The following is a 12,935-nucleotide window of genomic DNA, read 5'->3' as shown; positions in this document are numbered from 1 at the left end:
GCCATGGCCAGTTCAAAGTTGATGGTCTTTATCACACACCTTGAACATGAGCAACAAAGACTTACCAGCATCACAAAGGATTTTTAAGGATTTTGTAAGAAAACGTCAATGTATGAACTAAGGTCACTTGCTATTTCCACAAGAAACATGTAATGTGTGTCACGACTCCAGCTGGCGCTGTTCCACATGCATGAGAACGCATGTTTGGGTGGCACATACAAAACCCTCAGTCTTCCCATATTGCAGCCCAGCAGTTCTCAAAGTGTGGTCCACAGATCCTCAGAGGTCCTTGAGGCCTTTGCAAGGCATCTGCGGAGTCTAAACTATTTGCACAATGACACTAAGACAGCATTTGCCTTCTTCAGTGTTGACATTTGCAGTGACAGTGCAGAAGCAGCCATGGGTGGAACTGCTAGTGCCTGAGCACGTCCCGAGGCTGGGCACCAAACTGTGCTAGCACTCAGCATGTCCTTCACCACCCCATACTTACGAAAGGAAAGGCAGACAGCTTCGCTTAAGAATGTCCCTGATGGGCCAGGCGCAGTGGCTCGTGCCTGTAATCCCAGCACTTTGGGAGGCCGAGGTGGGCAGATCACCTGAGGTCAGGAATTCAAGACCAGCCTGGCCAATATGGCGAAACCCTGACTCTACTATAAGTACAAAAATTAGCCAGGTGTGGTGGCACACACCTGTAAATTCCAGCTACGTGGGAGGCTGAGGCATGAGAATCACGTGAACCCAGGAGGCGGAGGTTGCAGTGAGCCAAGATTGCACCACCGCACTCCAGCCCGGGCGACAGAGCGAGACTCTGTCTCAAAAAAAGAAAAAAAAAAAAAAAAAAGAGAGAAAGAATGTCCCTGATGAAGCTGTCAACATGAACGACTGTGTTAAATCGCAAGCTTGAGTAGGTGTCTTTTGAATAGTCTGAGGGATAAAATGAGAGGTACGCCTACGACGATGCTGCCCGTCAAAGCACAGTGGTCTTCGAGAAAAGCAGCTGTGCAGCTGTTCGGTCTGCAGGCTGAATTGGCCACGTTTTTGGTAGAACGTCACTTATACCTGACCTACTGACAAACTACGGTTGTTCAGACTTGACTACGGGCAGATCATTCCTGGGGGTATGGATGAGTCTGTCACTTCGAGAAAAACAACTGACAGTTTTTGCTGCCAATGATAAAAATTCCAATTTTCAAGTAGGGTTTTTGGAAAACTTACATCAGCCACTGTGATGAAGTCAACATCTTCAGACTATTAGAACTAACTGATGTCAACATGTGGAAGAGCTGCATCATTCAAAAGACCAGTATTTTCCAAATGACTAGTGCATTATACAATCACACCTGGGTAAAAACCCAACAGCGTTTAATATAATCGTGTACAAAAAAAAAGATAATAAAATTTCAGATTCCATACTGCAACTAACCTTTAAGAAACTACTCCTCAAAATAAAACATCAGCAGGGTGTGGTGGTGCATGCCTGTAGTTCCAGCTACTTGGTAGGCCAAGGCAGGAGAATCGCTTGAGCCCAGGAGGTCAAGGCTGCAGTGAGCTATGGCAGCACCAATGCACTCCAGCCTGGGTGACAGAGCAGGACCCCATCTCAGAAAAAGAAAAGAAACTACTACTCACTTGTTGAATGTTTCTACAGAATCAAAGAAAAAAATCCATAATTACACAAAAAGGCTATGAAAATGCTCTCCCAACTATGTATCTCTATAAAATCAGATTTTCTACACATTGTCCAACATATTGTAACAAATTGAAGGCCAAAGCAGCTAAGAAAATTCAGCGAACACACTTAAAAGTGTTTAACATGGTACATTACATCACTTAAAAAACTTTAGCCATGGGTCAAGCGAGGTGGCTAACATGGTGAAACCCCGTTTCTACTAAAAATACAAAAAATTAGCCAGGCGTGGTGACGCGCACCTGTGATCCCAGCTACTTGAGAGGCTGAGGCAGGAGAATTGCTTGAACCCGGAAGGCAGAGGTTGCAGTGAGTTAAGATCACACCACTGCTCTCCAGCCTGGGCAAGAGTGAGACTCTGTCTCAAAAAAAAACTTAGTTGGGTGTGGCGGCATGCACCTGTGGTCCCAGCTACTCGAGAGGCTGACAAGGGAGGATTATCTGAGTACAGGAGGTCAAGGCTGCAGTGAGCTGTGACTGTACCACTGCACTCCAGCCTGGGCGACACAGCAAGACCCTGTCTCAAAAAGAAAAGAAAAAAACCTACAGAAACAACAATTTCTACCGCATTAGAGGAAGGCATATAAACTAGCTGCAGCTATCCCTGAGTGTCAGGGGCCCAGCATTTCACCCTGTTTCCCAGCTTCTGCCCTCTAGGTCACACTCCTGCCACCACTACTGCTACAACTCGTTCTGCCTCCACTGCCACCACCAGCCTCTAGCGGGTTCGATGTTCCCCCCATCCCAGAACACTGAGCCTCCCCACTTAACTCTACAGAAAGGATGCCAGGAATTTTTTACAAGTGCAACGCTAACAAAGGCTGGAGAAAATGAGACCAAAAACCTGATTTCCAAGAGCAGACAAGTTTTACAAGGGGTAGTCTTCTTTGCCTAAGTTGACTAAAATTTAGCCACAGGTTGGCTTGGCTGGTGTGGTTCACTGGGTACATCCACAAGACTACAAGAATATCACTGCTGTCTGTAGTCTTCCCAGGGGAGGACCACCCTACCCTTGGCCCACACCCATGGGTGGGGGCTCCACCTACACCCTCTGATGCAGCCCAGTCCCTTCCCTTCTGTTCCACGGCAGCACTGGTGCCTGGCCACTTCCCTTGCCAGTTCCCTTCCTGTTTCACAAACTCTCATCTCTTCACAAAATTTCCTGGAGGGGTGCTAGTTCCTGTTGGAAAAGGTCTTGAGGTGTGTCACAGGCAAAGTACAAATGATATGCCCAGGGCCAGATGGATGACAGGCCCCTCAGCTCAGCCAGTCCAGAGTCAGGAGGGGACCTGCAGAATTCTAATGGTGAATGATCACACTCTTACAATACTGAAATTCCAGCAAACATGCCAATACGGAAATGACCCACCAAGAGAAAGACAAGACTTACGGCCCACGCAGGCTCATGCACACTCTGTGCCCAGACATGGACCGATTAATGTGGGTTTGTTTTTTTCCAAGATTACTATTCCACAGCAAAGTACACAGGCAACACTGACCAATATGCAGAAACATAATTACTATCTAACCAAGCTGGCCAGCAGACAAAAATCTTGAAACTTCTTGACTTGCTCTAATTGTTCCTTCTCCATGTTTCCCTTCCTTAGGCATTCTACCTAAAAAGACAGCCTTCCCTTCCTTCTTCATCCCGTCGGCAATGCAGCAAACCTTAACCTTCTCTCGCTTCACCAGAGGTTACTTCTACTCGAAAGCTTGTCTTCAGAATTAACAGCTCTGTCCTTGTCACTGGAAGCCAGGTCTCAAAGAGCCTGAACAAATGGTCACTGGGGGCAGCTTGAGAGTCAACTCTATAGCTGTTTTCTGTCTCCCACCCCAGCTGTGGAGGGCAACTGTGTGCTTCATCTCATCTCTGCCATTTGCTATCTGAGAGGCTGCATTTCCACGTGCACTAGAGAGCCTGCTCAAGAATGCGGGTCAAGGCTGGCTCACGCCTATAATCCCAGCACTCTGGGAGGTTGAGGCAGGTGGATCACCTGAGGTCAGGAGTTCGAGACCAGCCTGGCCTACATGGTGAAACCCCATCTCTACTAAAAATACAAAAATTAGCTGGGCGTGGTGGCACTTGCCTGTAATCCCAGCTACTCAGGAGGCTGAGGCAGGAGAACCACTTGAACCCTGGAGGCAGAGGTTGCAGTGAGCTGAGATCGCGCCATGACACTCCAGCCTGAGCGACACAGCAAGACTCTGTCCCAAAAAAAAAGAAGAATGCAGGTCAACGCAGAATTTCCAAGCAAGGAGACTGGGCTGTGCTCACAGGCTAGCATCCCAGTGGCAAGGGTTGCAGGCTCAGGTGGGGACAAGCTACCCAAGCTAACGGAGGAAGGAAGAGGAATACCTGAGCATGCAACTGAACCCCAAACCAACACCTGGCTAGGGTTCTGTCAGCTGGCAGGCCCGTGACCACGGTTAACAGGGCACCCAGATTTCCAGCATGAGACAGGTGTCTGCAGAGGCTAACGCATACAGAATGCCTCCGTCCACCATCGGTCTGTCGGCCCACCAGACAGGGTCTAGATATGAACTCCTTTAAGGCGAAGGTCTTGGTCACAGAAGCGGCCAACAGGTGACAATCTGCCCAAATGCACACCAGTGGTCTCTTACCCCAGCTACTCCACAAGCATAAAGTTTGGCTGGGGAAAAAAGGCTTTTTTAATTTCTACATCTGACAATGTGATTGCTACCCAGTATTCCCTGCTTCAGAGATATCACCATGGGTGTGGATGGGAGTGGCGGAGCATCTTCATTCTGTCTTCCTAATATTTACCGGGGAAAAGAAGATGCCTGTAGATATTTTCTAACGGTTTCACTTTCTGTCTTTGTGACGCTGTACCTATGACAGGAAAAGCCAACAGCTCAAGATAACACGCACCGTTTTTTGCTTGTGGCCCAAGGCAGAATACAACAGCCACAGTTCCCTCAGGCCTAGCGGTTTCACCCCAAATGCTGTGGAAGGTCCCTCACCTGAATCAGACTCTTTTTTTTTTTTTTTTTTTTTTGCGATGAAGTCTCACCCTATCGCCCAGGCTGGAGTGCAGTGGCGCCATCTCGGCTCACTGCAACCTCTGCCTCCCAGGTTCCAACGATTCTCCTGCCTCAGCTTCCCAAGTAGCTGGGACTACAGGCGCCTGTCACCATGCCCAGTCAATTATTGCATTTTCAGTAGAGACGCGCTTTCACCATGTTAGCCAGGCTGGTCTCGAACTCCTGACCTCGTGATCTACCCACCTCGGCCTCCCAAAGTGCTGGGATTACAGGCATGAGCCACCACACCCCGCCCATTTCTCCATATCTTTAATAACTGTGCTTCACTTTTTTTTTTTTTTTTTTTTTTGAGACGGAGTCTCGCTCTGCCGCCCAGGCTGGAGTGCAATGGCCGGATCTCAGCTCACTGCAAGCTCCGCCTCCCGGGTTCACGCCATTCTCCTGCCTCAGCCTCCCGAGCAGCTGGGACTACAGGCGCCCGCCACCGCGCCCGGCTAGTTTTTTGTATTTTTTAGTAGAGACAGGGTTTCACCGTATTCGCCAGGATGGTCTCGATCTTCTGACCTCGAGATCCGCCCGTCTCGGCCTCCCAAAGTGCTGGGATTACAGGCTTCAGCCACCGCGCCCGGCCTTTTTTTTTTTTTTAAGACAGGGTCCATTCTTGTCGCCCAGGCTGGAGTGCAATGGCGCGATCTTGGCTCACTGCAACCTCCGCCTCCCAGGTTCAAGTAATTCTCCTGTCTCAGTCTCCTGAGTAGCTGGGATTACCTGCCACCACACCTGGTAAATTTTTGTATTTTTAGTACAGATGGGGTTTCACCATATTGCCCAGGCTGGTCTCAAACTCCCGACCTCAGGTGATCTGCCTACCTCGGCCTCCCAAGGTGTTGGGATTACAGGCATGAGCCACCATGCCCGGCCCCTCACTTTTTAAATTATTTCCAAAATCCTAGCAGTATGCTAAAAATTCCTGCAACCTTCTCCCAGTGCCTGGCCACCCTAGATAAGATTTCTCACACTCACGTACACCCCATCTTCTATATCCCCTTCCTGCTTTACGTTTTTTCACAAAACACTTTTTCTATCTTATTTATGGTTTGACTTCCCTGTTGTCTCCTCTATTAGATCTCCCCTATTAGAAGGCCTGGTTTTTGTTTCTTAGAGACAGGGTCTCACTCTGTCGCCCAGGCTGGAATGCAGTGGTGCAATCACGGCTCTCTGCAGCCTCGACCTCCTGGGCTCCAGCGATCCTCCTATATTACTGACTTAGAAATTCTTGTCCCCTATTACAAGAGCAGGAATCTGTTTTGTTTACAGCTGTATTGCCAGAACCCAGAACCGTGCCTGGCACAGAGTAAATGATTCGCTGAATGAATAAGCAAGCCGGGGGTTCCGGGCCTCCTTCTGTAAGTCCATCCTGCATTCTCCATTCATACCATAGCAACTTCAAAGGCCCCTCACCCATTCCTGACTCCACATTGTCGCCAAGTCACTTCCAGAAACTTAAAATGCCACTTCCCATTCACATGGTTAAGCCCTTCCCTCCTGCCAGTCATCTGTTTAAATCTGGCTTGCAGTCTCATCAAGCTGGTCTTCCTAATGCCACTCAGATCCCATCACCTCCATCACTACTACTGTGACCTTGGATTGGGCCACCATCACCCCCACCTGGGATTTACTCAACACCTCATTAATCTCTTTCCAGCCCACACTCACTAGCTCTGAAAGAGTGAACTTTCTAAAACTGCAAGTCAGATCGCCTAAGTCCCCTGTTAAGTGGTTCCCTGACACCCACAGGATCAAATCCAAAGTCCTTCCCACGTTACCCGTGGCCTTCCTTGTCCTGACCAACGACTAACAATCGCCTGCCCCCACAGAGAAGCACAGGGCCCAGCCACGCCCACCTCTCCGCTCTGCCCCTTGCTCTTCTGTCCATCTGGACAGCCATGGCCTGATCTCAGCACCCAGCTCCAGCAGGAGCCCTCTCTAAAGCGCTCCCCACTCCCGGACATACTCCACAACACTTTCAACTGTGACCTCATGGAGGGTGGGAACTATAAACGCAGCGGAGGCGAGACCCAAAGTGGGGCCGAGCCCAAGAGGGTTCCTGGCTTTGCCCAGGAAAGAATTCAAGAGTGAGCCGGTGGCAGGAAAGAAAACAGCTTTATTGAAGAGGCAGGCAGTGTTACAACTCCGTGACTGCTCCTGCAGAGCTGGGCTCCCCCAAAGGCAGAAAGTAGCAGCTCAGGGCAGTTTTGAAATCATACTTATATCACTTTTTTTTTTTTTTTTTTTGGAGACACAGCCTCACCTAGGCTGTCGCCCAGGCTGGAGTGCAGTGGCCATGATGACAGCTCACTGCAACCTCCACCTCCTGGGTTCAAGCGATTCTTCTGCCTCAGCCTCCCGAGCACCTGGGATTACCTCCATGCCTGGCTAATTTTTGTATTTTTAGTAGAGACGGGCTTTCACTATGTTGGCCACACTGGTCTCGAACTCATGACTACAGGTGATCCACACACCTTGGCCTCCCAAAGTGCTGGGGTTATAGGCGTGAGCCACTGCGCCTGGCCTTACCTTATACCTACTTTTAATTTCATATAGAGTAAGGGGCAGCTTAGGCAGAAATTTGTAGGAAAAGGGTGGTGGCTTCTGAGTTGTCAGGTCATGGCCATGGAACGAGACAGTAACTCCAGGTGTGGCCATGGTGACAGTAAACTAACATGGCACACTGGTGGGTGTATCTTGCAGAACGCTGCTTCGGCCCCATCCCTGTATTAGCTAGTCCCCAATTCGGTCTGGCATCTGTGCCCCACCTCTGGAGTCAAGTCCCACCCCCTACCTCACGATCACGGATCCTCCTCCACATCCACAGTGCCAGGTGCACAGTCGGTGCCGGGGCACAGCACAGATTTCAGAGTGAGGGAATGTGCAGAAATCATGAAACTACCCTTCTGCAAAGCCTGTTCAGATAAATTCGAATGAGAGGAGCTTCCTTCTGTGCTCCCAGGCTAGTTCTAGAAGCCCCTTCTCATTCTACGGATGCCCGCTCCTGCTGGGCCGCTACTGGGTGCTTTTTAACCCTGGGGTCAGAAAAGGGGGTACAAGGGAAAGGATAATACCCAATATTGGGTTTTTTTTGTTTTTTGTTGTTGTTGTTTTTTAAGACAGAGTCTTGCTCTGTTGCCCAGGCCGGAGTGCAGTGGCACAGCCTCGGCTCACTACAACCTCCTCCTCCCGGGTTCAAACAATTCTCCTGCCTCAGCCTCCCATAATACCCAACATTGTATAGAGAAAACATTTGCCACCAGCCTAAAGGCAGAGGCGAAAATCGCTCTTACATGTAGATAAGCTTAACGATGTGGGTGAAAGGGTCTTCTACAAACTGTGCTATCATCTTAATTTAGCTTTGTAAGGACAGTTTCCAAAAGGGCCAGGAAGTTGTGTAGACATGCTCTATTCCTGGAGTCCTATCCACAAAGGTTTGCAAAATGAGCTCAAGAAAACAAAATCATGGTCTCAGGGAAACAGCTACAGGGAAGAATATCACATTTAAAAAATCAGCAGCTTGGCTAAGCCTTCTTTCTTCCCTACTCCCTACAGTACTAAACCTTTTATAAATGTACAATGTACACAAATGTCAAGAAAAGTTAATTTACCAAATTTACACTATTTGAGGTTTAAAAACACATACACACACAAACCCACTCTAGCATTTTTTTTTTTTTTTTGCCTCAGTGTCTGAGTCCCCTGATCTATAAACTTAAAATAAAACTACTCATAAATTCACAAAATAGGTATTCAATGACTTGGCAATTTCCAAATGATTACACCCTTTTCATTTTTGAAATTCGAGTAATACAGCATACAAAGTACAGCTTACAAAACTGTTCTCATTGTCCTGTGGGCCAACATATTTCATTTAATGTACTGCCGCCCAGCTCCACCATCCCCCAGTCCCCCAGGACAGAGCTCCCAACACCTGGGCCCTAAAAATGCCAAGGTGTCAAGCAGGGGTTACACCCACAGCTCCATCCACTGACACCTTCAGGCTCAAGAGCAAGTGCCACTACCCTAAACAGAAAGAACTTGTCACGGCAGCATCTTTCAAGTGAACGGCAAAGTGTAGTTTCTGACCTCGTCAACATAGTCCTTAAAGCACTCTAGGTTAGGGGAATTCTTGGTGAAAATAGTTTTCGTCTACATCCATAAAATCTTCATCAGCAAAGTTAGTAAAATAAAGAAAAACCAGAAGAAAGATGATGTTCCCTTGCCAGATAACAAATACATAAAAGATACAGGAGCTCAGATCACAAGCCAGAGAAAGAGAATGCCAACTGGGGATATAGGATGATCTCACACCAACGACCTGTGCAGGCCCTACCTCAACCACTGGCCGTCTCTGACTGACATTACTACTTCTGCCGTCTCTGATTGAAAGTATTACCTCTGCCATCTCTGACTGGAACTATTCACTACTTCTCCTTCCGAGGATTCCCTTTCCTGAGGCTGTTAACTGTGTAAGCATGCAGTGTGGGGAGGCCACAAAAACAATACAGCTTCACAAAAGCAAGCTTTAAAAAAATCAGCGTTATTTTCTCTACATACTTCCAAAATAGATGTTCCCCTCAATCCTGAAGATTTTGCTAAAACGTAAGGGCTGTTTAAAAAGGAAGAAGGGGGGAAGAAATGTAGCAGATTACTTAAAATCCTTCTTTTTCATCCTACTTATTTTAACATCATTTTCCAGATCTCAAAGACTTTTGTCCTGTATTAGAAAAAAGCAGCAGCCCAGTAAAAACATCAAGAATAGCAGTAGGGAGCTTGAAACCAGGGACCAGGCACCAGATCCAAACGTGAGAGGATGAGGGAGGAGAATACCAGCTCTTCTGTGGGTACGTCTCTCCCTTCCAGATCACCTGGCGGCTGCAGAAGCTCAATATTCTAAAATGCCTGGTTCTTCACTTAAGGCAAATACTGTGATAATAAAATATCCTTAAACAAATGACGGCTGAAAACTGAAAATGCAAACTTTTTTAAAAAGACCTAGATAAAAGGCAGTGTGCACTCGGAGGTAAGTAACTCCGTCCAGTTCTCCAGAGTCCTGCAGGACTGCGCCGACTTCCTATCCCTATTTTGAGGACAAGCAAAGTGAGGCCCAGAGAGGAGAAAGGTTTTATTCTCCACGTTTTCGCAAAACGGGCACAGAGAAACATTTGGATGGGACTTCGGGGTGACCAAATGAAATGCAAAGGCAATTTCCTTAAGTGCTAAAAAGTGCTAAATGCTGAACGGCTCCATACCCTTACGTTCACCAGACGTACCCCCGTATTTCAGCCAACCAGTGGTTATGCTCGTTCAAAGTTCTCCTTCCTTCTACAGGTCGCATCTAGGTCATGTCTGCACAGCGTCCCTTTCTGCAGTCTGAAGAGATCTGTGATATTTGACCCGCTGGAGGAAAAGTCACACTGACCCTGAGATCCCCCCATGGTAAGGCATTCTGAGATACCCGAGCTGCCTCTACACACTGAGGTTGAAAGTTTGTGTGTGTGTGTGTGTGTGTGTGTTTCTTTTTTAATACAATCAGTTTCAGGGAGGAGGGATACTGAGGTAAAGAAGTGCACATACCTTTCAACTGGTCAGCAACCACGCTGTGGCCCAGCCGTTCGATAACTTTCCCGTCTTCCATTTCGTACCGGTCATCTAAGTATTTTGCAGTGGCCTCAGAAATGTGAACTTTGCCGGCCACTCCCAGCTGCTCCATGAGATTGGCCAGGTTCACATCGTTGGACCACACATCAAATTTAAACCTCCTCATGCCCAGGATGCCGCACAGGACGGTACCCGTGTGCACCCCGACTCGCATGTTCACCATCTCCTTCTTCTCCTGGCAGAACTGCTCGATGGCCTTGATCATGCCCAGGCCCATCTCGATGCAGCAGTAGGCATGGTCGGCCCGGGGCTCGGGACAGCCCGCCACACAATAGTAACAGTCTCCCAGAGTGCTGATTTTCTCACACTTGGTTTCCTCACACAGGCGGTCGAAGCGACCGAACAGATCGTTCAGGAGACCCACCAGGGCGTGGGCGGACTTGTTGGCACTCATCTTGGTGAAGCCCACGATATCTGCAAATAAAATACTGACTTCTTCGATCTGCTGCATCTTGAAAGGGCGGAAGGCTATAGGCGCTTTTTGGATGGAAGACTTTTTCTTCCTGTTCTTGGGGCTCGAGGTGGCATGCCTCTTGACGGAATTCTCACTCTCCTCATCCCCCTGCTTCATTAAGTCATCGGCTATGATTCTTGGCATCACGGAATGAATCATCCTCTCTTTGAGGGCTTTTTCCACTTCCAGGTCCTTCCCGTGCATAATGGATTGCCCTACCTTGAGGAAGGTGCTCCTGGACCTCACCTGGGACATGATGAACAGGTGGACCCCGATGGCGTGGATGCAGCCGTGGAGCAGCGCCCTGCTCAGCAGCTCCCAGTGCAGGGCCCCGGCTCCGGGCGAGGGGAAGCAGGCTTCATCCCGGAAATGGTAGCCAAAGGTCTCGAAAAGGACAGAGTAGGCCACCCCCAGACACAAGCTCAGGTACAAAGGTAAGTGCATGACGGTATAGAGCAAAAAGAGCACTTCGATGCACATGGAGAAGCTCCCCACTTGAGATAAGCAAGTATCTGTGGGCTGGGCTGTGGCCGTAAGGTTGGAGCTGTCGCCGCGTCCTGAGACAGGCGTCAAGACCTGGAACTGCGCAGCCAGGGTCAGGGCGAACACCAGCAGGGTGAGAGCCAGCGAGGTCCACGCGTAATGCCGGGCGTACAGCTTGGTGAAGGTAAACAGAAAGAAGCCCACACACACCACGAGGAAGCACAGCGCGGGGGCGACCATGACGATCAGTCTGGATCTCATGTGCACCGCAAAATAGATGCTCCACAGAAGGCAGGCGAAGCCGATGTAGAAGAGCGCATACCGGAACCGGCGCTGGGTCTGCGGGAAGCAGCGCTCCAGGCAGGCCTCCTCCAGGTTCACCGAGTCGAACTTGGGGTCCCACCAGCGGCTGGAGGCCCTCTCGAACAGCTGGGGCAGCTTCTTCTGCCTGCGCAGCCGGCCTCCGCCGCCCACTCGCCGGGGGACGCCCCCGGAATCCCCGGAGCTGCTGCAGCTGGAGGAGATGCTGTATTTGCAGTGCTTGGGATGGCTGTTGGAGGACAGCTGCTTGGGGTTGATCTTGACGCGCACGCTGTTGCTGTCCCCGCTGGAGTCGCAACTCACCTCGGTGCTGTGGTGATGCAGCAGCTGCTGGTGGGGCGGGGAAGCCATGTTGTCGAGTCCCGGGGCCTGCCCGGGCCGGGGTCACCAGTACCTGCCAGCAAAACCGGGAGAGTTAGCTGCGCTCCCACCTAGGCATGCACACCTGCAGGCCGGGGACCTGCTCCCGTCCTAGGTGGCGGCTCCAGCACGCGACTTGGACAGGCACCATCTGCTCCCCGAAACTGTGGATCCCGGCTCAGCTGTACTCCCACCGCCCCCACCTTCGAGGCGGACGAGAACCGCTCGGGACGGACCTAGAGCGCCCGGGGGTCCCCGCCGCGTGGCCGCCGTGGGTACGGGACCGCTGTGCTCGCTCGCCTTCAGCGCCGCTCGCCCCGAGGGTGGCCTCCGCGCCGCGCGGCTTCTCCTCCTTGCGCGCTCGCCTCCTCCAGCTGCGGCTCCGGAGGGAAGTTCAGACCTTGAGCGCTCCCAGCCCCGCGAGCCGCCTGCGCACAAACAACTCCGCCGGCGGCGCGGAGCCCTCCATCCTGCAGGAGCCGCGCTCCGATGCGTCAAAGGCGGCGCGCGGCCGGCCCCGGCCCCGACCCGGAGCCGCGAGCTTCGGCGGGCGCCCCCGGCCCGCGCTCCCCGGCCGCCTCCCGCACTCCGGGCCGGCCCTACCCGCGGCGGCGGGCGCCAGTGGAGGCGCCCTGCCACCGTCTAGCGCGGCCTGCTTCCCCGAGCGCGCCGCCGCCCCCGCCGTAACCGCCGCTGGTCCCGGGACCGAGCGCGTGGAACCATCGACGGGCCCTCGCCGGGCGGCGGTGCAGACGCTGCCGCAGAGCTGGCTCCCGCGACGCCAGCCGGGACGCTCCGCCTGCTCATACCACGCCGGGCAGCCTCCTGCGGCTGCCGCCGCGCTCCGCTGCCGTCCCCTGCGCCGCTGCCTCATGCCGAAGAGCTGCCGCTACCACCTCCGCCCCTGCCCCGGGC

At 51.3% G+C, this 12,935-nt stretch overlaps 1 protein-coding gene across 3 annotated transcripts in view; it reads right to left on the bottom strand.

Moving 5' to 3' along the window:
* ADCY9 (adenylate cyclase 9) overlaps positions 1 to 12,714 on the bottom strand; it is a 157,221-nt gene extending 144,507 nt beyond the window's left edge. Inside the window, exons 1-2 of one of the 3 annotated variants that reach the window (XM_003916462.4) lie at positions 12,257 to 12,714; positions 10,319 to 12,054 (exon numbers count right to left, since the gene is read on the bottom strand). In XM_003916462.4, the coding sequence (XP_003916511.1) occupies positions 10,319 to 12,011 (1,693 nt within the window). In that variant the 5' untranslated portion in view covers positions 12,012 to 12,054; positions 12,257 to 12,714. The other 2 variants (XM_009195879.4, XM_017953150.3) reach the window with 2 other exon arrangements.
* Positions 12,715 to 12,935: the final 221 nt, after the last annotated feature.

Source organism: Papio anubis, chromosome 18 (genome assembly GCF_008728515.1).
Source record: "Papio anubis isolate 15944 chromosome 18, Panubis1.0, whole genome shotgun sequence".
NCBI classification, from domain to species: domain Eukaryota; kingdom Metazoa; phylum Chordata; class Mammalia; order Primates; family Cercopithecidae; genus Papio; species Papio anubis.
This window is presented reverse-complemented; position numbering and strand designations above follow the sequence as displayed.